Source organism: Sorex araneus, chromosome 3, assembly GCF_027595985.1.
Source record: "Sorex araneus isolate mSorAra2 chromosome 3, mSorAra2.pri, whole genome shotgun sequence".
In the NCBI taxonomy this organism is placed as follows: domain Eukaryota; kingdom Metazoa; phylum Chordata; class Mammalia; order Eulipotyphla; family Soricidae; genus Sorex; species Sorex araneus.
The window spans coordinates 227627779-227648481 of NC_073304.1; the positions used below are offsets into that span (position 1 = coordinate 227627779).

Here is a 20703-nt window from a genome sequence, read left to right on the forward strand (position 1 = left end):
TGTGACCCAAAAAGCAAAAAAAAAGAAACCAAAAAACAAACAAACAAACAAAAAAACAATCTGCTCCGGGGCCTGGACGCTGGTGGCCGGGTGGGTGGGTGGCCGGCCAGCCACAGAGGCCTGCGGGGAATGAGGGGCTCCCCCTCTCCCCAGGGGCACCAGCGGCCACGCCCTCTCTCCAGGCAGCTCCAGGTCACGGGGGTCACCGTGCACGGGTGACTAAGAGGCCCTGGGAGGGAATCTGGGGGCTGAGTCGTCCAATAGGCAGGCAGGACAGAGATTCCTCGGGCTATTCGAAGACAAAGGAACCGGACAAGAAGGCCCCAGGCCTGCTGCTGGCCCTGAACATGGAGACTCAAAGGTGAGCAGGCAACGCTCTGCTCGGGCTGCTACCCCAAGTGTCCCGTGCAGAGACCACCCACCACCCACTCGAGGCGCACTCCAGGCGGTGCTCAGGGGACCGGGCGCAGTGCTGGGGGTTGAAACGGGCCAGGCAGGCGTCTTCAACTCGGGACTATCTCTCCGGCTCGAGGAATTGTTTTCCTTTTTTTTTTTTTTAGCCCCATCTGGCTGGCTGTGCTCAGGGCTCCCTCCCCGTGGGACTTGGGGGATCCCGTGAGGTTCGGGGATGGAACTCAGCCGGCTGCACACCAGGCAAGCACCTTCCCTGCCGTCTTACCTTTCCAGTCCCCTGTTCATGGGTTTGGTGGCTTTTTTTTTTTTTACTTTTTGGGGCCACACCCAGCGATGCTCAGGGGCTACTCCTGGTTCTGCACTCAGGAATCACTTCTGGCGGTACTTGGGGGGACTCTCTGGGATGCTGGAGATTGAACCCGGGTCAGCCGCGTGCAAGGCAAACACCCTCCCCGCTGTGCTCTGGCCACTATTTCTGTACTTTTGTTGTTGTTGCTGTTAAGGCAACTAAATGTCTGCTTTTAATTTTGACAGTGCTGGGGTTGGGCGCTGGGACATGCAGCCCCTGTCACTTAGTCACAGGCTGCTGACACCCAATTTTATTCCGAGATTTGAGAGATTGGAGGGAAGCTGGCTCTGACTTCCGGGGGAGATGGAGGGCAAACATGCCCATGTGGAAAAACATGTGCTTGGTGCTGGCCGGGCCTGGAGCACCTCAAGTGGACGGCAGATCTGCGGGGGTGGGGGGCTTCCTCCAGGCGACTGGAACGGGGAGAACAGACCCAAGCGGGCAGGGGAGCTGGCTACCCGGTGTGCACGGGGCAAGTAGCTTTACACGACAAGGGCCCCAGAGTGACACAGGCCAGGGCTCAGCGTGGACAGGTCAGCCCGAGACTGGTGAGGCAGAGCACCTGAGGGGCTTTTTGGGTCACACGCAGCAATGCTCAAGGGTTATTCCTGGTGGTGTCTCGGGAACCCTATGGGATGTTGGGGATTGAACCCGGGTCAGCCGCATACAAGGCGAACACCCTACCCACTGTACTATCTATCACTCTGGCCCCGATTTATGTTTTTTTTTTTTCCTTAAGGTATGTCTGTAATGTGGATATTCTAAACCACTGAGCTATTCCCCAGCGTCCCTGAATTAATTTTTTGTAGATGGTGTGAGATTATTAGCCAGTTTCATTCTTTTGCATTGTATAACCAGTTTTCCTAGCACTGCTCTTGAAAAGATTTTCTTTCTTCATTGTGTGTTATTGGCTGTGTTGTCATAAATCAGTTGCCTATACATGCAGGGCGGGAGCAATAGCACAGGGGGTAGGGCATTTGCCTTGCACGCGGCCGACCCAGGTTCGATTCCTCTGCCCCTCTCGGAGAGCCCGGCAAGCTACCGAGAGTATCCCACCTGCACGGCAGAGCCTGGCAAGCTCCCTGTGGCGTATTCGATATACCAAAGACAATAACAACAAGTCTCACAATGGAGATGTGACTGGTGCCCGCCCAAGCAAATCAATGAGCAACGGGATGACAGTGATACAGTGATTCTTAAGACAACTAAATGTTTAGTTGCCACTGCCATGGCATTATGGGGACAGTGGACAGGGCGGGAGGTGGGCGCTGTCCAAGCAAGGCAGCTGGTGTCCTGTCTGGAGCCTGTGCCTGAACATTCAGGCCCATGAACTCACGGCCACCCATGCCAGCAGCCGCTTCTTCCCAAGAAGGTGCAGTGTCGGCTGGAGGTGTCAGGGCCAGTGGCCTTGTCCCCAGGGGATCATGTCCCTCCTCCCCGCCCACAGGGGCCGAGTCCATCCCATTCCCGGAGCTTCTCCCCAGCCATTCTCCAACACCGGGGGCAGGGGTGACACCGGGGAGCCTCCTCTGGTAGCAGGGACCCTGGTGACGTCACAGGCTGTAGTTGAAGGGGTGGGGTAGGCTGGGCCCAGCAGGGTGGGAGCTAAGAGGGCGCCCATGGGCTTTCTGGTGCCTGAGTCTGGCTCCTGGCACCCGGGGCAGGCTGGGAGCCCTTCCCTGTCCGTGTGCCTTTCTCCGAGGGTCTCCGAGGGGTGGAGCCAGGGCCAGTGGCGCAGGGAGGTCTTGGGAAATCCCAGCGCCCTCCCAAAAGGCTTCAGAGCAGTGACCTCTGGGGTCAGCGGTGTGGAGCCCCCCAGTGTCCAATCTTGGCTTCTCATTCTCCCTCTCCCCCACCCCCTGGCCCCAGGGCCGCTCCAAGATGTGTGCAGTGAACCTCTCCGTGCTAGAGACAGGGGAGGCACGGGAGGGAGGCCCGTGCCTGACCCGACCCCAGCTACACTGAGCCGTCTCAGGGCTTTGACCCCTCTGGGAGACTGTGCAGAGGGGGGAGTCCCTTGCAGATGACGGACAGTGCCCATCACTCAGGACGCCCCCAAGGGATAACGGGCGAGGCACCTGCCTGGGTCTGGGTGGCGGGTCCTCGGGTGAAGGGCGCCACGTGTGAGCCCCAGGCTCCTGATTCGTCACCTCTGCAGGGAGGGCCTCAGTGGGAAGGACACAGGAGATGGTAATGACATACAGAGTGTGTGTGTGCGTGTGTGTGCATGCGTGTGCATGTGTATGTGTGTGCGTGCTAGCGTGCGTACGTGTGTGTGCGTGCGCGTGTATGTCTGTCTGTCTGTCCGTCTCCCCCAAGGCCCGAGGACATCAGACACAGCAAAGCCAAGGGATCCAGGGCTGGCTCTACACCCCCAGACCAGAAATAACCCTGGAGCAGCTGAGGGAACCCCCTTCCGTCCAAGCCAGGAGCTCCGCCCCCTCTGCTTTGTGTGGCCCCGTCGGCTGAGAAGCACAGCCCACGGACCCAGAGGGCTGACACCGAGGGTCCCTGGAACCTTGGGGGTGACGTCCGCAGAGCAGGCGCGGATCTGATGTGTTCCAGGAACTAGAAATCCTCCCCTGAACGGCGCCAGGAGGGGGGCGCTGTGCCCCAGCCCCCAACCCCAGAGACAGACAGCCATGGGGGAGGCCTCCTCGCCTTCCTCTCTGGGCTGTTCCCTCGTCTCTCTCGCCTGCTCTCTTCCGTCTCTTCCCTTCTCATCTGTCGCTCTCCCCCTCTCCCATCTCCCTCCCATCTGTCTCTCCCCCCCACCCCGAGCCGCTAGTTTGGAGCAGGGGCTCCCTCTTCCTCAGGGCACCAGCAGACAGGTGAGCATGGTGGTCCCCATGGGGAGTCGCCTCCCCACCCCCACTGCACACACGAGAACAACGTCCCTGTCTTTTTCTTTTTCTTCTAAAAGATTTTTTTTTTTGGTGGGGGGCATTCCTATCTTCACTACCCTCCCCTCTCTGGCTGGGCAGAGAGCACGACACACCCTCAGTGCAAGTCTAATGTACGAGGGCGCCCATGGTGAAGGATGGGTGGTGGTGGGGGGGGGGACACTCGGCTCCATCCCCAGGTGCCCGCACCCAAGAGGGTATGGGGCTGGAGGGACCCCATGGCATGGATGGGGAGACTCGGTGCCAGGGAGGCAGCTGCACAAGGACAAGGGAACAGGAAGTGCGCCCGGAGGGAGGGCACCCTTCCCCACGGGGACCCCCCTCCACTTCTTCCATCTCCAAGGGGGCATTTCAGGACAAGGAGCCTCTGTGGCAGAATAAAGGGTTTGTGGGGGTCCCCGAAGCAGCTGTACAACACACATCAAACACACCCTAGTTTCCCTCCCTCCCCCCACCGTTTACTTGCACCATTAAATGGAAAATGTGTTCTGGGGGAACCGCTATTTTCATACTGTGCTTCCAAACCCAATCAAAAAGCACGCATGAAGGTGGAAGCCGTTAAAACTGCACACTGGGAGGAAAACAAACATGAACAGCACTGGAAAAACAGTGACAACCACCGCCCCAAGGCGAAGAAACAGGAGAAAGACACCTTGAATGGGGGGGGGGGAACTTTCCAGAACACACGGCTTGAATGCAGGCAGCAGGCCCATGTGGGGCTTCAAAAGGGTGAGCCCTCCCCGTGTTCCCCCCTCCCACCGGCCCCCCCAGGGCTCCCAGTGGGAGTCTGTGTGTTACTTGGGGGATGATTTTCCACCTGAGCCGCCCCCATACAGGTATCCAGAGATGTAGCAAACAATTGTAGCAAATTGTAGCAAGCAATTAACGCAGCTGCTCCGGGTGCAAATGCACTTTCTGAGAAATCATTTGTGTTTGGCCCGTGAGCTCGACTTGTCATGGCTTTTTCGCTTGCTGCCACATTCTCATTAGACCCGGCCTGGTCCTCACGTCCCATTTCAGCCTTGATTGGCGTCTGGTGTCCCTCTGTGTCCCCAACTGCCTGTCCTTCGTCTCCTCCTGGGCCTTTCCTTCTCCATCCCCTTACCGTGCCAGCCCAACCCCCCCACCCCCCAGCCTCCAGCCCCCATGGCCCGTCAACATTTGCTGCTGCTGCTCTATTATTTACTTTGGGTTGGGGTTTTTTTTTTTTTTTGAGCCACACCTGGCAGTGCTCAGGGGTACTCCTGGTTCTGTGCTCAGAGGCCCAGGAGGAGCCGGAGTTGGTGGAGAGTGCAACAAAACACAAGGACCTTATCCCCTGCACTCTCTCCAGCCCTGCTGCTATTTTATCAAAGCGTTGATGAGATTCCTAGAGCGGAACTCTGTCGATGCCCACCCACTCGGGCTGACCCGCCGGAGCCAGGGTTGGGCCACAGCTATGGGCTCCCTTGGGTGCCAAGTCACTGCCACCCTGGAGAAGGGAGTTTCCTCCTCAGCCGATCTGACTGCAGTGAATCAGGCTCGAACCTTGGCACTGACTTGGCATCACGTCCTCGGAGACATGCGGGTCTGTCCCATCCTGCCCACGCCACCCTGTCCAGGTGTCCACATGCCAGGCTCCCCAGGGGCCCTGCAGAGGCGGGACGGCACGGGCAGCACCCCGGGGACTGCTGCTTGGCTAAGAGCAGGCGGCGGGGCCCATCCCTCCTGCTGTATTCAGAAGCCGAATGAGAGGCGAATGCGGGAAGTCAGCCTCGGGCTTCCAGCCTGGACTCGAGCTCCTGTTCCGTCTTGGCTGAAGTCATTTGTTATGAGCTGCTATAATATCATACAGTTTAAGGAAACAATATCCGGGGCTGGAGTGATAGCACAGCGGGGAGGGCGTTTGCCTTGCACTCGTCCAACCCGGGTTTGATTCCCAGCATCCCATAGGGTCCCCCCGAGCACCACCAGGAGTAATTCCTCAGTGCAGAGCCAGGAGTAACCCCTGTGCATCGCTGGGTGTGACCCAAAAAGCAAAAAAATAAAAAGAAAACAACATCCACATAACAACAGATCAAGGAAGAGTGAAGAGTCTGTAAGAGACAGACCCAGAACGCTTCAGAGCAATCGTCTGTGCCCGCTGTGTGGGCGCCTCAGAAACCCTGGGGGGAGCCCTCGTAGGCCCTGGGAGCTATGCCCACCTGTGCTTCTGAGGGTTGGCAAAGACCGGGCCCTGACCCCAAGGAGACAACTGGCCCCTGTGTGAGGCCCGGCTGTAACTGATAGGCCATACCTTGCTCTAAACCTAAGTGTCGACTGTAGCAAATCTTGTATAATCTTCACTTTGGTGCTTTGGAATGCAGTTTTCTTTTAATTAATTTTATTTTTGCTTGGGGGCCACACCCGGCGATGCTCAGAGGTTTCCTCCTGGCTCCGCACTCAGGAATGACTCCTGGCGGTGCTCAGGGGACCATCACATGAGATGCTGGGAATCGAACCCGGGTCGGCTTACCTGCTGTACTATCACCCCGCAATGCAGTTTGAGAGTATAAATGCAACCTCAGTCTGGTCGACTGACTGGGTTCGAGTCCCATGACGCACTGCCATCCCCGGGGCCCAGGGAAATGAACTCATGTCTGACTCCCCGTTCTGCATCTGGGGCAGAAAACTGCGACCCTCCGCTCTGAGCCCCGAGGGTCAGCGGGCCTGTCCTCCAGCTGCCCAGGGCAGTGGCAGCCTGCAGGGCCGGGCTGTAGCCACAGGCTCTTCCCAGCCCCGAGCACTGAGTTTTAGGAAACACCCCCCCCCCCCCCCGCCCCAGACCGCCATCTCCCTGCCCCTCGCACCCGGCTCCGAGGGGGTGGGAGAGGGAAAGGAGGGAGGGTGTGTCCGGGCTCACGGCGCCTCCCAGGGAGCGTGGTGGTGCCCATGAGGTCCTGGCTGCCCTCCAGAGCGGGGACAGACGGCCGCGGCTGACAGAAACGGTCCCGGAATGGCGCAGGGAGGTGAGAGCCGCAGCTCGCCGTGCTGGAGGGGCCGGGGGGGTCTGTGGGGAAACCCGGGCACCGCCAAACCCGAGTCCGGAGTTGGCTCTCGGCCACCTGCTGCTCCTTGCTTTGTCCCCTGGACGCACCGCCATGAGCAAGGCCTCCCCGAGTTCCTTCCCTTTCCCTGACCTCTGACCTTTCGAGGGCAGCTGTTGAAAATAGGGCGTTTGCTTATTTCTTCCCCAAAGGCGTACAGGGCAAGGGTGTTCTCCCAGCCCCGCACTCTCGGCAAGGTCCCTGCCCTTCTCTGCTTCGACCTCAAGGACCTTTCTGGGCTGGCTGTGGCTCAGCAGCCGGGGCTGCCTCAGAGTGGGGCGGGGGGTCCGCTGGGCCCTGCACTCCGGGGGTGCCGTCCCACCGCCGACCACCGCCTTAGCCCAGACGCTCCCGAGGGGCTGCCCTGCCGTCCTCTCTTGTTTCCGGAGGGCGGGAAGCCGGTCCTTCCTTCTCTGTGAGTTTATGATTCCCCAGTCCGAGTGGACGCACCACGGCAAGGCGCCAATGAACATTCGTGTCCAAATGAGTGACACCCCCAGGACAAGGGGACTCCAAATCTAGGGGACCCCAAGACTAGCCACCAGCCGTTTATGGAATGAGAAGCGTCCCAGGATAACGGGAACTGGGCAGGTTCAAAGACCTCCAGGGCATCGGTGGGGGACCCAGTGGGTCCCCCCTGGGCAGACATGCAGCTGTCCAACCTCGGCCGAGGTTGTCCTGGTACACTTTGGGCACCCCTGGCCAGGCTGCTGGCTGCAGTGCACCTTGGGGCGGGTGCCCAAGGCTTCCCCCCGGCGCTTCTCTCTGATGCGGTCCCAGCTTTTCACCTCCCTGGGCCCCCCTGTCTCCCCTCCCGGAGACGGGGCTCACCACTGGGCACCTGTCGGCACCACTGTCCTTGAGCACGGCCGTGTGAAGGGGCTGGACAGCGGCTGAGGAAGCACAGACCCCCTGGCGCCTGCTCTCAGCGGCCTCCCCGCCTCTGTCCCCACCGCCCGGCAGCGCACACGGGGTCCTTGTGTCCTGCCCCCTCCTGGCGCCTGGGATGCTGTGCGGGCAGGACGGGGGGGAGAGGGGGGCGCCTCACCTGTGACGTGCAGCTTCTCCTCGGTGACCTCGGCCTTCAGGTAGATTCGGCCCCTCTTCTCCGTGTGGTCCATGCCGCAGAGGCTGGGCACGTTGATGACGCACTGCTTGTGCACGTTCATGTCGCAGGCTGCACACGAGAGGGCAAAGGTCACCACGGGGCTCAGGGACCCAGCGCCACGTCCCCGCCCCCTGCTCCCCCCACCCCGACCCCTCCGTTGGGTGCAGGCATGCACCCACCCCACCATCACCCACACAACTCGATGCTTCGCTATCGTCGTGTTTTTAGTGACATCCAGAACTGCGAGCAGATGTCGCCGCCGGCTCTGGCCGCCTGCAGCCGACGAGATCCTTAAAATACCCCCCGCGCCATCTCTGCTGTGAGACCCCCGGGGAAGCCGAGGGCCACCGCTGGGTCCCCGGGACTTGCTCAGATACTGAAAAAGCACCCAAAGGTGCATCGTGGAGCGGGAGGCACACTGGCCTAGACGGGCCATTCCCCAAAGGAATTAATTCTTTTTATAAACCCAGGGGACTCTGGGTTTCTCCGCCTGCCTTTTTGGAACTGGCCACCCCACTCAGAGGGAGAAAGTCCGGGAAGGGGGGAGGGCAGGCATGGGGGGGAGGGGAGGAGGAGGAGGGGAGAAATGCTGGAATTGGTCTTTCCCTCCCAGCGCTGGGGGATGGAACCTTCTCAAGAAGGTTCCGGCCCATTGTTGTCGAAGAAAAAAAACAAAACAAAACAAACAAACAAAAAACCCGTGTGTTTGATATTTCAAACCTGCCTTCCAATATTTAAATATTATTGCCAGTACAACAAATGCGCGCCTGGCATGATAAACGTCTCTTTACCAGCTGACAGAGTGTGGGCGAGCTGTTGGGGGGGGAGGGAGGGAGGGGAGGGTGGGGAGGGGGAGGATAAAAAAAGATTAGTCTTCCTGCACTGCGCGGCAGACAGCCTGAAAGGGATCTCAGAGCGGAGCACAGACAGAAGTTTGCGTGTGAGGGCGCCAGGCCGGCTCCGGGGCTCCTGGAGGGAGGGACCAGAGGCCTCTCCTGGGTTTTTCCGGGGCACGGTGGCGTCGCACAGGTGGCAGGAAGGGCCCAGCGCTCCCCACCCGGCGCCCGATGAGAGCTGTTTGTGGGGAGCAGCGGGGGAAGAAGGCCCCTCTGGGGAGCAGATGCTGGCGGGAGGGGGACCCAGGCATGAGGTGCAGAGGACACGGGGATCCCCCTGCCCTGGCCGGGCTGCTACGAGGCTCAGGACCGGGCGCCCGCACCCGTGCTGGGCATGTGTCTCGTGTAAGGAAAACACTCCCTGGAGGAGCCTAGGGGAATAGCTATGGGAGTCCCCGAGAAGGTGGGCAGTAGGGGAGGGGGGATGGAGAGGCTGCTGCGGGGGTCTGGCTGGGCCCCACCCCGCTATGGGAAGTGGCTCTGGGTCTCAGGGAGTCGCCTGGTTCTCTGACTCCGTTTCCCACCGGGCAAATAGGAAGTGGCGCGGCGCCAGCTTAAAGCTCCCCCCTGGCCCGGGAGCAGAGTGGGACGTGTCCTACTGGGAGGGCTCAGGCCGAGAGCTCTTCTCTTCAGCAGCCCAAGCCGGGGGCGGGGCTGGCCACTTGCCCCAGGAGGGCCCAGACCCAGCAACCCCAGAGACTGAGGGACCCCGGGGAGAGGAGCAGCAACAAAGTAGGGGTGCTCGGGGCGCAGAGAGGTGGCTTGGAATACGTGGTTTAGTAACACAGGTTACTATGTTTTTTTAAAAAAGAAACGTAGGCGGTCTCTTCTCTGTCTTACCTGCCCTCAGCCCCACACACACTTGTGGTTAGTTCTAACCATTAATAAACAGAGAAGAGACGGCTCTGACATAACAGCTGGGAATGGTCACCCTGGACAAGATCTGAGGGTTAAAGGTAGGGAAGGGATATTCTTGATAACCTTTCAGCATCAATCTTGCAAACCACAGTGCCCTGAAAGAGGCGGGGGGAGGGAGGGATGGAAAGAGGGGGGGGGGGAAAGGAGGAGGGAGGGAAGGAGGCAGGGAGGGAGGGAGGGAGGAAAAGCACCTGCCATAGAGACAGGCAGGGGTGGGGGGTGATGGGAGGGAACCTGGGGACACTGGTGGAGGGGTGGGTGTGATCCCCCCAAAGCAAAAATGAATAAATAAATAAATAAATAAATAAGAACATCAGCAGTAAAATACACACATGCCTTAATTAAAACAACAACAACAACAACCCAAAACCTTAGGTGGAATCTCAGTCTATGAACAAGAGGAGTGCTATTTTATGGGAATAACGCTTGTTCATTCAAGGTGTGCCTTTTATTTGGCGTCAGGGCACTCCTGGGTCACGGTGGTGGACGGCCTCCGCCCCCAAACACAAGTTCGGGTGCTGCCCGGCACCCCCCAGTCCTGGTTCCGTAGAAGACTGTGCACCGGGGGAGACACGGCTGAACGGCACCCTCCCCGTGGGGACGCACCAGGAGAAGCCTGTCCCTGTGTTCCACCCCCACGGCAGGCGGCGGCCGTCCCCAGGGCACGGGTGCGAGGGAGCCCGCATCCACTCTGGCTCTGCTTAGGAAGACAGCTGAAGGTGTGGTTCTGCACGGACTCAAACCCTGCAAATCCCTGAAACCCCCCAGAGAAACGTCCTTGGAGGGGCCCTGAGCGATAATACAGCAAGGAGGGTGTTTGCCTTGCACGCCACCAACCCAGGTTTGATCCCCGGCACCCCCTAGGGTCCCCCAAGCCCCGCCAGGACTAATTCCTGAGTGCAGAGCCAGGAATCGGCCCTGAACACTGCGAGTATGGCCTAAACACCAAAACCCAAACCACAAAAACAAGAACAAAAGTGTCTTGGGAAACTGAGATCTCTAAACGGACTCCTGTGAACTTCAGCCTGGGCTGGTCCACCAAGAAACTAGAGAGCCATGCTGGAAATTTCAGGGGTGCCTCTGCACTGCAGGGAATCCACAACATCCGGAGAAACACAGGCTCCGTGGTTACCCTTCCGGGGCCGGAACTAGAAACTTTCACTCATGCTACTTGCTCGGGAGAGTGCTGGGAGCCAAGAGTTCGCACTGGGGTTTTCCTTCCGCCCCTAGATTCCCACAGGACAGCCAAGGAGAGGGTGCGAGGCCTGAAGACGTGAGGCCGTGCTCAGCACCCCCTAGCTGGGCCCACACGGCCCTGCCCTGGTGCCCCACCCTTGCCCCCGTGCCCACGCAGTCTGAGCCCCTCCTGGGAACGCCACACAGATGCCACCCGGGGCCTTGATTCTCATGGCGGCTGCAGTTCCCAGAAGCGCCTACTGGATTTTTCCACAGTCCACCCACTGATTAGAGACCCAGGAAGATAATGACTATGATTGCTCTGCTTATTTTGAAGCCTAACCAAATGTGGAACCCGGAGGTGGGGTGGCGTGGGGAGGGGCGGGGGGGGGCTCCTTTCTCACCCGGCACTTGTAGCGACTGAAGATCTACCCCAAGGAAAAGAAAATGAGTCGGGCAAGCCCCCACCTCGTGCACACACTGGGTGCTCAGCCAAGGAGGGACGGGGGGTGGGGGTAGGGGTGGGGGTGGGGTTCCTAACAAGGCAGGAAGTGGTCGCACAGACCGGAAGTTGGGCCCGGGAGAGACGGCATGCCTCCTGTGCTTGCGGCCTGGGGTGGAAAGCCTCTGGGAAGTGTGTTCTGGACGCAGACTGGCCTCAAGTGTTGTGGAGACCCGGGGCGGAGCCTCCGCACCCCACGGACGGGGAGAAGCAGGCGGACTTACTGTCGCACTTCATGCCTTGGTGGATGAGGCCGTACAGCAGAGAGCCACAGTGGTCGCAGAAGGTCGGGCTCCCGTACGTGTGGATCTTGAACTTGTGCTTGCTCCGGGGGTCCTGCGGGGCGAAGACGGAGCAAGAGGTTAATTGCAGGCACGGGGGGCTCGGGCCCCCTCAACACCCACCCTCCAGCCGAGGGTTCACTGCGCCGCACAGCACCCTACATGAGGAACTGCGGACGCGTATTTGCTCTGTCGCTTCTTGTTTACTTATTTATGTTGCTTTTCGGGGGCCACACCCGGCGATGCTCAGGGGTTCCTCCTGGCTCTGTACTCAGGAATGACTCCTGGCGGTGCTCGGGGGACCCTATGGGATGCCGGGGATGGAACCTGGGTCGGCCGCGCGCAAGGCCAAACGCCCTCCCTGCTGTGCGATGATGCTTGGGTTCCTAATCCCTGCTCCTTCCTCACGGGTCTGAGGGCCCCAGGTTCAACTCCCAGCACCCAAGCTAAAGTTAACACTTTGAGCTTAGTTCTCGCTTTGCGGGAGGGGCAGCTGCAGACTGAGAGGTGCGGTTTGCCCCCCCCCCTCTGTCCAACAACAGAGCTGGGGTACCAGCTGCAGACCCCATGCTCAGAAGCTGTACATAGCAGGACCCAGATGCCCCCAGTCATCGTACACTGGACTGGGGGCAAGTGAAGGGCCAGGGCGAGTGACGCCAGGCACAGGCGGGGAGTGAGAGACCTGAACATCAGGGGGGACCCCAGAGCCCACCCGCTGAAACCCCGGGATTAGCCGTAACTTCATAGATGTCTGGAATTTTGTATGTAAATCTCTCATGCACCTCTCCAGGGCCCATAGACTTGGGAATTAAATCCGCTTCGTAACAGCAGTCTGACTGGGGTGAGGGTCACGTCAGGATCTCAGGATCGCTACTTGGGGACCACATGCTGAGCAAGGCCCCCCCTTCCAGCTCTGGCAGGGGGTGCCAAGTCAGCCCGGGGCGCTCCACGGGACTTGGGGAGTACAATCTGCCTTTGATCCTATCGGTCTGGTTGAACGTGACTTTTAAGAAAGAATAACATTTGTTCTGGGGACAGCTTAGATCCCTGTCCTGTTGAGGGGTGTCACATGGCCATGTGGACTAACTTGTCAAACCCGGCTGTGCCAGGAGAAGGACTCAGAGGGGTCGGAGAGATGCTACCATCATTAAACGTACAGCAGCAAACTCATAAAACAAAACAAAACAAAACAAACAAATCTCTATAAATCTCTGCCAGCAGGGCGATGGCTAGATAAACCATCATATGTTTATGCTATGGAACGCTACGAGCAGATCAATCAGACGAGCCGGATCTTTCCATTCCCAGCGTGGACAGAGCTCCGAGGTATACTCTCTAATGAAAAAAGAGCAAGTCACAGAAAGAGACATAAACTATCCTGACATCTATTGGGAAAGGCAGAATGGAAAATAACCCCCAGAAAAAGGAACAATAGCACAGCTTTTCACGAGAGAGCTATAAAAGCGTGACGCTTCTGGGGCCAGGGTGGGTGGGCCTAGAGGCAAGGTTGGGAGAGGAGCCCTAAGACTTGCAGAGGTTCCCACTAAAATGATGAATTCATGGGGGCTGGAGTGATAGCACAGCGGGTAGGGCGTTTGCCTTGCACATGGCCGACCCGGGTTCGAATCCCAGCATCCCATATGGTCCCCTGAGCACCGCCAGGAGTAATTCCTGAGTGCAAAGCCAGGAGTAACCCCTGTGCATCGCCGGGTATGACCCAAAAAGCAAAAAAGAAAAAAAAAGATGAATTCATGCCGAGACCCGTGATTCTGAAGGAGGGGGTTCTCCTCAACAGTTCCGTTGGTTCCAGTCCAAAAGGGTCCCCGGCTAGCATGAGAGGGGAGCTGTGTTTGGGGGAGATACTGGTACCACGGGCTGGAGTGATAGCACAGCGGGTAGGGCATTTGCCTGGCACGTGGCCGACCTGGGTTCGATTCCTCCATCCCTCTTGGAGAGCCTGGCAAGCTACCGAGAGTATCCTACCCACACGGCAGAGCCTGGCAAGCTCCCCAGGGCATATTCAATATGCCAAAAACAGTCACAACAAGTCTCACAATGGAGACGTTACTGGTGCCCGCTTGAGCAAATCGATGAACAATGGGACGACAGTGCTACAGTGGCAGTGCTACTGGCACCACAGTGGCATCTGGGGATAGACAGGTTCTGTCCAGCAATCTCCAGGAGGAAGGTGTCCAGGTGCCACCGCCGTGCATGCAGGCGGGACGCCAGGCCAGGGCTCCAAAGGCATGCTTATCTCTACTCCCTCATATACTACAACCAGCATCTTCCAACTTTGTAATTCGTTTTTTTTTAATCTTGTCACTGTTGCAGATATCAATATATATCAAATTTCGTTCGCCCCATTAATGACTGTTTTCAAATTCCAGATGAACAGATGAGTTTGAATGAAACTCTCCCACTAAGACGCTTAAAATGTGCCAATATTCAAACCACAAAGCCCGTGGGCTCATCTTCCCATTGGGCATTTCACAGTCATCAGTTTCCTTACGGCTGCCCCAGGCCAACTCTGGTTTGGCTCACAAGGGCAGGTTATTCAGTGTCAGCCCAGACATTTAATCCTGCGATAGCACAGCGGGTAGGGTGTTTGCCTTGCATGCAGCTGACCTAGGTTCGATTCCTCTGTCCCTCTCAGAGAGCCCAGCAAGCTACCGAGAGTATCCAGCCTGCACGGCAGAGCCTGGCAAGCTCCCCGTGGTGTATTCGATATGCCAAAAACAGTAACAACAAGTCTCACCAGGGAGATGTTACTGGTGCCCACTCGAGCAAATCGATGAACAACGGGACGACAGTGCTACAGTGTAGTGCTACAAAACAGCCAGGGTTTCTCGCCCACTCTTCACTCTGGGGCCTTGGAGAGGTGACAAAGTGCCCTCTCCCTGGGGGGAAAACAGCAACAGTGCCACTCTTCCTCCTGAGACCCCTGCTGCTTGCCAAAGCAAGTGCCTGGTTAAGTGGCCCCGACGAGCCTGCGGAAGGGGCAGGCGTATTCTGTGTCGTAGCAGCAGCACCCACGGAGGGCCATGGGAAGCTGGGGTCCTAGTGCCATTCTTCGCTCCTGGGTCCCCAGAATGGGCTAGAGCTGCAAACACGCAAAGTCCTTTGTTTAAAGCACAAGTGAATGAGGTTGGAAACTGGGACTGTCCAATGAAACATTGGCCTTTTAGATACGGTATTGCCTCAGCAGTGGAAACGCGTCAGGAAACTCCCCAATCTCGGCTGGCTGCAGCCGGCAGGCGTTTATCACTCATGCATGAAGGAGGAGCTTCCAGACCACTGCCGGGCAAAAGGAGTCAAAATGCCAGTCTGGTGGGGCAGGGTGTGTGCGTGCATGCGTGCGTGCGTGCGTGCGTGCGTGTGTGTGTGTGTTGGGGGGCGGGGGGTGCTCTTCCTGCAGGCCCAGGTTGTGAGTGGAGTGTGGCCCTGCCATCTTTCTGCCTGAACAGAAGCTGGGACAATTATGCGAACATCCTTAGTTCTCCCTGCATTTCAATTTCTCACTTTTGGGCCACCCCAGATATGCTCAGTTTTCCTTTTTGTTCTTTTTCTTTTTTTTAAATTTGGGGACCACATGCAGCTGTGCTCAGACCTTACTCCTGGCTCTGTGCTCAGCGGTCACTCCTAGCAGGGCTCGGAGGACCCGAGGGAGAGCTGGAGATTAACCTTAGGTGGGCGGCATGCCAGATCTAACTCTTGTAGTCTCTCTCCAGCCCTGGCTGTATTTATTGTAGCCTCTGGAATTCATTCCAATTTTTGTCTCCAGGAGAAATCATTTCTCTTTCTTCTCTGACTCTGCTGACTCCTTCTAAGGCGGGGAAAATAAAATCATTCAAGTCCTCTTTGGTCCCTTCAGTGAGACGCATCGATTTACCTTCGCTCGTTTTAGCGAAATGGCCTTGGAAACGGCCATCTCTGGACAAGTCTCCCATTTTCCCAAAGTGACTTTTTCTTCTTTAAAAAAAAATTCTCGGGGCTGGAGCGATAGCACAGCGGGTAGGGCGTTTGCCTTGCACGCGGCCAACCCGGGTACGATTCCCAGCATCCCATAGGGTCCCCTGAGCACCGCCAGGGGTAATTCCTGAATGCAGAGCCAGGAGTAACCCCTGAGCATCGCTGGGTGTGACCCCCCCAAAAAATAACTTCTCCTTCTGAGAGAGGATCAGAGCGACAAGCTCCAAAAGCAGCCAAGGGAGGTTGGCTGGGGTCTCCCTCCGGGATCCTGTCTTACAAAATAGGGGCCCTGGAGATCCAAATCTGAGGTGTCGCCGGGGCGCACGGTGGCATGGGTTTCCGGCTGGCCTGTATCAGGGCGCATGTCTGTGTGTTCATGGCGGGGACACGGAAGCACACCCCCCCCCACCCCAAAGCCACTTCCTCGTACCTTCTAGACTTACTCCCCGACCTCTGCTCTCACACCCACTATTCTCCCGCCCTTTTTATAAGCACCACCACGAAATCCCCAGACTGACGGCGCTAATGGAAGATTGGGGATGCTTCAGCACCACTGTTTGGAAGGAACATAGGAGAATGGCACCATTCAGAATACAGGCAGCGTTTCCATCCTAGGGGTCCCTGCCAGCCCCGAACAGGGTCACGCGTCTCCTGCAGAAAGTCATGGCCCAGTTCAGGGGACCCAGAGCCAACGGGAGCTAGATGGTGGGGGGTATCTGCGAGTCCCCACGCCCTCAACCTCTCCGTTTAAGGCCGTGAAGAGAGAACTGGGTGGCTCTTGGCAGGGCGAGCCGTGGCATGGGTGAGCTTGCAGGGGAGACCAGGCCTGGGACGCTGCTCTCACAGACACGAGAAGGGGGACATGGCTAGCGCCGCACGCCTGGATAGAACAGGTGTTTGTTCATGTGAGTCTGAACACAGTGCAAGAGGCGGACGGTTCGGCTCTGTCTCTCTGGACTCCCACGGCCCCACCATTAAGCCATGGGGCAGGTTATTCCTCCCAACCTCCAGTGACCCAGGGGTCACGCTCCTCAGCCACCTTCTGCAGGATAATCTCCTTGTCGGCCACCATCCAGATCACACATTTTTTTCTCCCGGAAGGGAGCAACATGACGCCTCCCCCTAGCCATGCCACCGACTCTGCACCAGGCTGTTTCACTCGGGGCGCCCCAGAGGGGGGCAGGTGAGAGCCCTCCCCGCCCCAAGGGACCCAACCCTGACAGCTGGAAACCTCCAGACACCAACAGCTGCCTCGCTCAACGCCGGTCCCTCAGCTCGGACCGAGCCTCACGTACGAGTGAACGTATTCCTAGACTTCGTGGCCGCATTTCTGGCCACACAACAACACATCGTAAGACAATTTTCCATTATCAGACAATACAAAATATATGATTTCAGTTGGACTTTGGGATAGGGATTAGGGCTTGGGATGGAAACATCCCAAATTTGGTGGTGGGAAGGTGTAGTGGTAGTGGGATTGGTGTTTGAATATTCACTGTGATCAAACATGGTGAACCACTTTATAAAATTTAAAAAACTTTTTTAAAAAAAAGGTCATGGGGCAGGATTCTTTCTCTAGGAACCATTGCTTCCTTAGGCAGATGGGCTCAGGCTGCCCAGTCGACACAGCCCCCAATGGCAGCCCCTTTCTTTTTTTTTTTTTTTTGCTTTTTGGGTCACACCCGGCAATGCACAGGGGTCACTCCTGGCTCATGCACTCAGGAATCACCCCTGGCGGTGCTCAGGGGACCATATGGGATGCTGGGATTCGAACCCGGGTCGGCCGCGTGCAAGGCAAACACTCTACCCGCTGTGCTATCGCTCCAGCCCCAACAGCCCCCTTTCTTGGGCAGAGACAGACACTTCCTGAGATCACCCCCCAGGAGCTGATAAAAACTTCTGTGCGCAGGGCTGAAGGGCCGTGGGGGTTACAGTAGTGAGTCTGGAGGTCACCTGACCGAGCGTCGGAGCCTTGGGGGGCTGACTTAGCTCCTCATGGTCCATCTCTAGGTACACAGACCTATGTAGCAGAAAGTGATGCCGCTTTAATATATGTATATACTTTTTGGTCACACCTAGTGATGCACAGGGGTTACTCCTGACTCATGCACTCAGGAATTATTCCTGGTGGTGCTCAGGGGACCCTATGGGATGCTGAGATTCGAACCCAGGTCGTGCAAGGCAAAAGCCCTCCCCGCTGTGCTATGGCTCCAGCCCCGAAACAACATGTTTTAATGCATACGTTGGCCTGTTTTGTCCCCGGAAGAGAGAAGCTCGTGAGTGTTCTTAGAAATTCTCTGAAAAAGACCAATCTGTTGTGTTTTTCCAGCTTATCTTATCAGCTTACCACGAGGAGCTGAGTCAGGTGATTCCCAGACTCACTACTGCAACCCCCACAACTCTGCAGCCCTGCGCACCGAGGGTCTTCCCAGCTCCCGGGGGAAAGAAGCCGGGAGGGGGACGGGTGATCCACTGGCCACCAACGCTCCTGCCCGCTTCATGCCCGGGGTCTGTTTCAGACCTCCTGACCTGGGGTGCAGGAGGGCGGCCACATCTCCCGAAAGCTTGCAAGGAGCCAGCCCACAGTCCGGGCGATTGGGGATGCTTGGTCTCTTGGTCTCTCCTTGAGGTCCCTATGGGGGAGACTCTGTCCTCAGCTGCTGTCCCCCCGGTTTTCTCAGTGGCTGCCCACTGAGCTTCTCTACCACATGATGGCTACGTTTCTCCCCCACCCCTTCGGGCCAGAATCCTTTCCTCCGGGATGTACGGTCTCTCCAGGGAGGTGTTTCGGCTCCTTTCCTGAAACGAGGAACTAAACAGTGCAGGTTCAATCTAACTGTAGGGGGCGATTGGAGGGGCTATGGTGTCTGTCCGGAGCTCAGGGAAAGCTGGCAGAAGCCATTAACTTGAGCTGTGTCACTTTGCGGGGCTCATCACCGGTGGGGCTCAGGGGTCACTCCTGGCGGGCGCGGGGAACCACACGGGGTGCCAGGGATAGAATTGGGCTCAACCGCCTAGAAGACCAGCGGTCTAACCACTGTACTTCCGCTCTGGCCACTGAAACCATCAGCCCAGAGGTCGTACACCTGAATGGTATCTGAACCAGCACGGAGGTATGTGGCTAGTGGTCTCCAGTGGCAGGGGCCAGATTTTGCCTGAGTTACCGGGAAGCGTCTTCCCCGGCGCACACAGGCTGTCTGGCCCTTGGCATCTGCCTACCACAGGTCCCACGCTACACGCCCCTCCTGCACTTTGGTCTCTGTCCCCACCCTGGGCCGCTGGGTGTGGGGCTTCCTGCACGGCCAAGTGTCACGCACACGGATTCCTTTCTTGGTCTCATTTTGAAGTCCCAGGAGGCGACACTAATGCATTGTCCTCCAGCTGTGAACTTTAAAAGCATCCCGGGGAAATGCCTCTCAGAACTGCGGGAAGAAGGACGACGAAAATAGGGCTTGTTCCCGCTCCCACCCCCCCACCCCCCAACCCCCCACCCCCCCAGCCCCAGGACAGCATCCGAGCCCCACGGCTCAGCAACTAGAAGAAGGGAAAGCTTCGCCCAGAGGGCGGCGGGAACCGACCGACGTGGCTTTACACCTGAGATCTGTTTTTCTGTGTTTACCGCAGGGCAACAAACAGCTCCCCAAAATATCCCGGAGAACGAGGGCCTATTTAGACTTTGCCATGCACTCGGGGGGGGGGGGGGGCTGGGTGGCCAACACGTGTCTGAGTGTTTAGAGCTGAATTCTCCTCCTCCGAGGTGGGGGTGTATGAAACGGGACCCAAAAACGAGGAGCCGGGGAGGGAAGGGGGGGCGGCATTTAGATGCATTTGCGCAAACACCTCCAAGTGATGTTCCCTTTATTTGAGGACAGAGAAACACTGTGATTGCAGCTCGTATTCTAAAAATGACTTTCTCGCTCGGCTCGGTGGCTCAACCTCCACAAAAAGCCGACAATTAAGCGGAGAGGAGAAATAGAAGCAAATCAGCGGCGGCGGTGGCAGCCCCGGCACTGAGAAAACAAGGTAAAGGCAGCCTGGGTGGGCGCGGGGGGGGGGATGGGGAGACACATTTCCGGTTTTCCTGCTTGGCCAACCTTTCTGATCCCAGGCTGCTGGCTAGCGGGCAAGGGGCACCGAGGGCAGATACGCACAGGACAGCTGACGCCCCACAAGATGGGCGTCATTTCCTTACATCTGGTGACATGCCCGTGGCGGGGGAGGGAGTGGCGAGAGGGCGTCACAGGACTGCCCCCTCCCCCCCCATTTCTAGATGAGAAATGGAGGCATAGGATTATTTACACCATGTAAAAGCAAGATCCGTGGGCAACAGTGAGGAGAGATACATGCCTGGTTTGCTCCCGACCCAGGCTGGGATGGTGAATTCCTGGCACCATGCAGTCTCCTAAGCATGGCTGGGCCCTGGGGAGCCACAGGAGGGCGGCCTGGGTAGACACACACACACATACACACACACACACGGCAGGGTCTGAGCAATACGGCATTCCTGGACACACACACACATACACACACACACACACACACACACACGGCAGGGTCCGAGCAATACAGCATTCCTGGACACACACACACATGGCAGGGTCCGAGCAATACGGCATTCCCGGACACACACACACACACACGGCAGGGTCCGAGCAATACGGCATTCCCGGGCCCTGGCACTAAGGAAAACGGGACCCGTGATGAGCAAGCAGTAAAATCAGAATTTCAACGTGGGCCTTTGACGACTGCAGGTGCAGAGCCCGCGGCAGCGGGGGTAGGAGAGGACACAGAGGGTCCGTTCTCAGACCAGGCGGCCTTGAACTTCAGCACTTGTGGAGTTAGTTCCCCAGGAACCCCGCGGCTTTCTCCTGGGCGCCGGGAGAGGATAGAGCGCGGGCAGAGCCGCAGCCCCTCAGGAAACAGGGCTGCCCGCCTCCCGCCTGGCACCTCCACCGCATAGGGACAGACCCCCCGGGATCCCACCAGAGGGGAACGGAACGACAGCGAGAGACGTGAGTGCTGAGAGCTTCCGAGACGGCCGCGGCCAGGGCAGAGAACGCTTCCGGGTCCTCAGCGCCAGTGGCGGGGGTGTCACCGAGCACAGCCACCCCGCGTGTGGGCA

General features: G+C 58.0%; 1 protein-coding gene across 1 annotated transcript in view; it reads right to left on the reverse strand.

Annotated features, from left to right (window-relative positions):
* Positions 1 to 20703, reverse strand: part of PRKCA (protein kinase C alpha) — a 275221-nt gene that overhangs the window by 56881 nt on the left and 197637 nt on the right. Inside the window, exons 4-5 of the mRNA XM_004617983.2 lie at positions 11556 to 11667; positions 7780 to 7908 (exon numbers count right to left, since the gene is read on the reverse strand). Coding sequence (XP_004618040.1) covers positions 7780 to 7908; positions 11556 to 11667 — 241 coding nt within the window. The remainder of the gene's footprint in view (positions 1 to 7779; positions 7909 to 11555; positions 11668 to 20703) is intronic.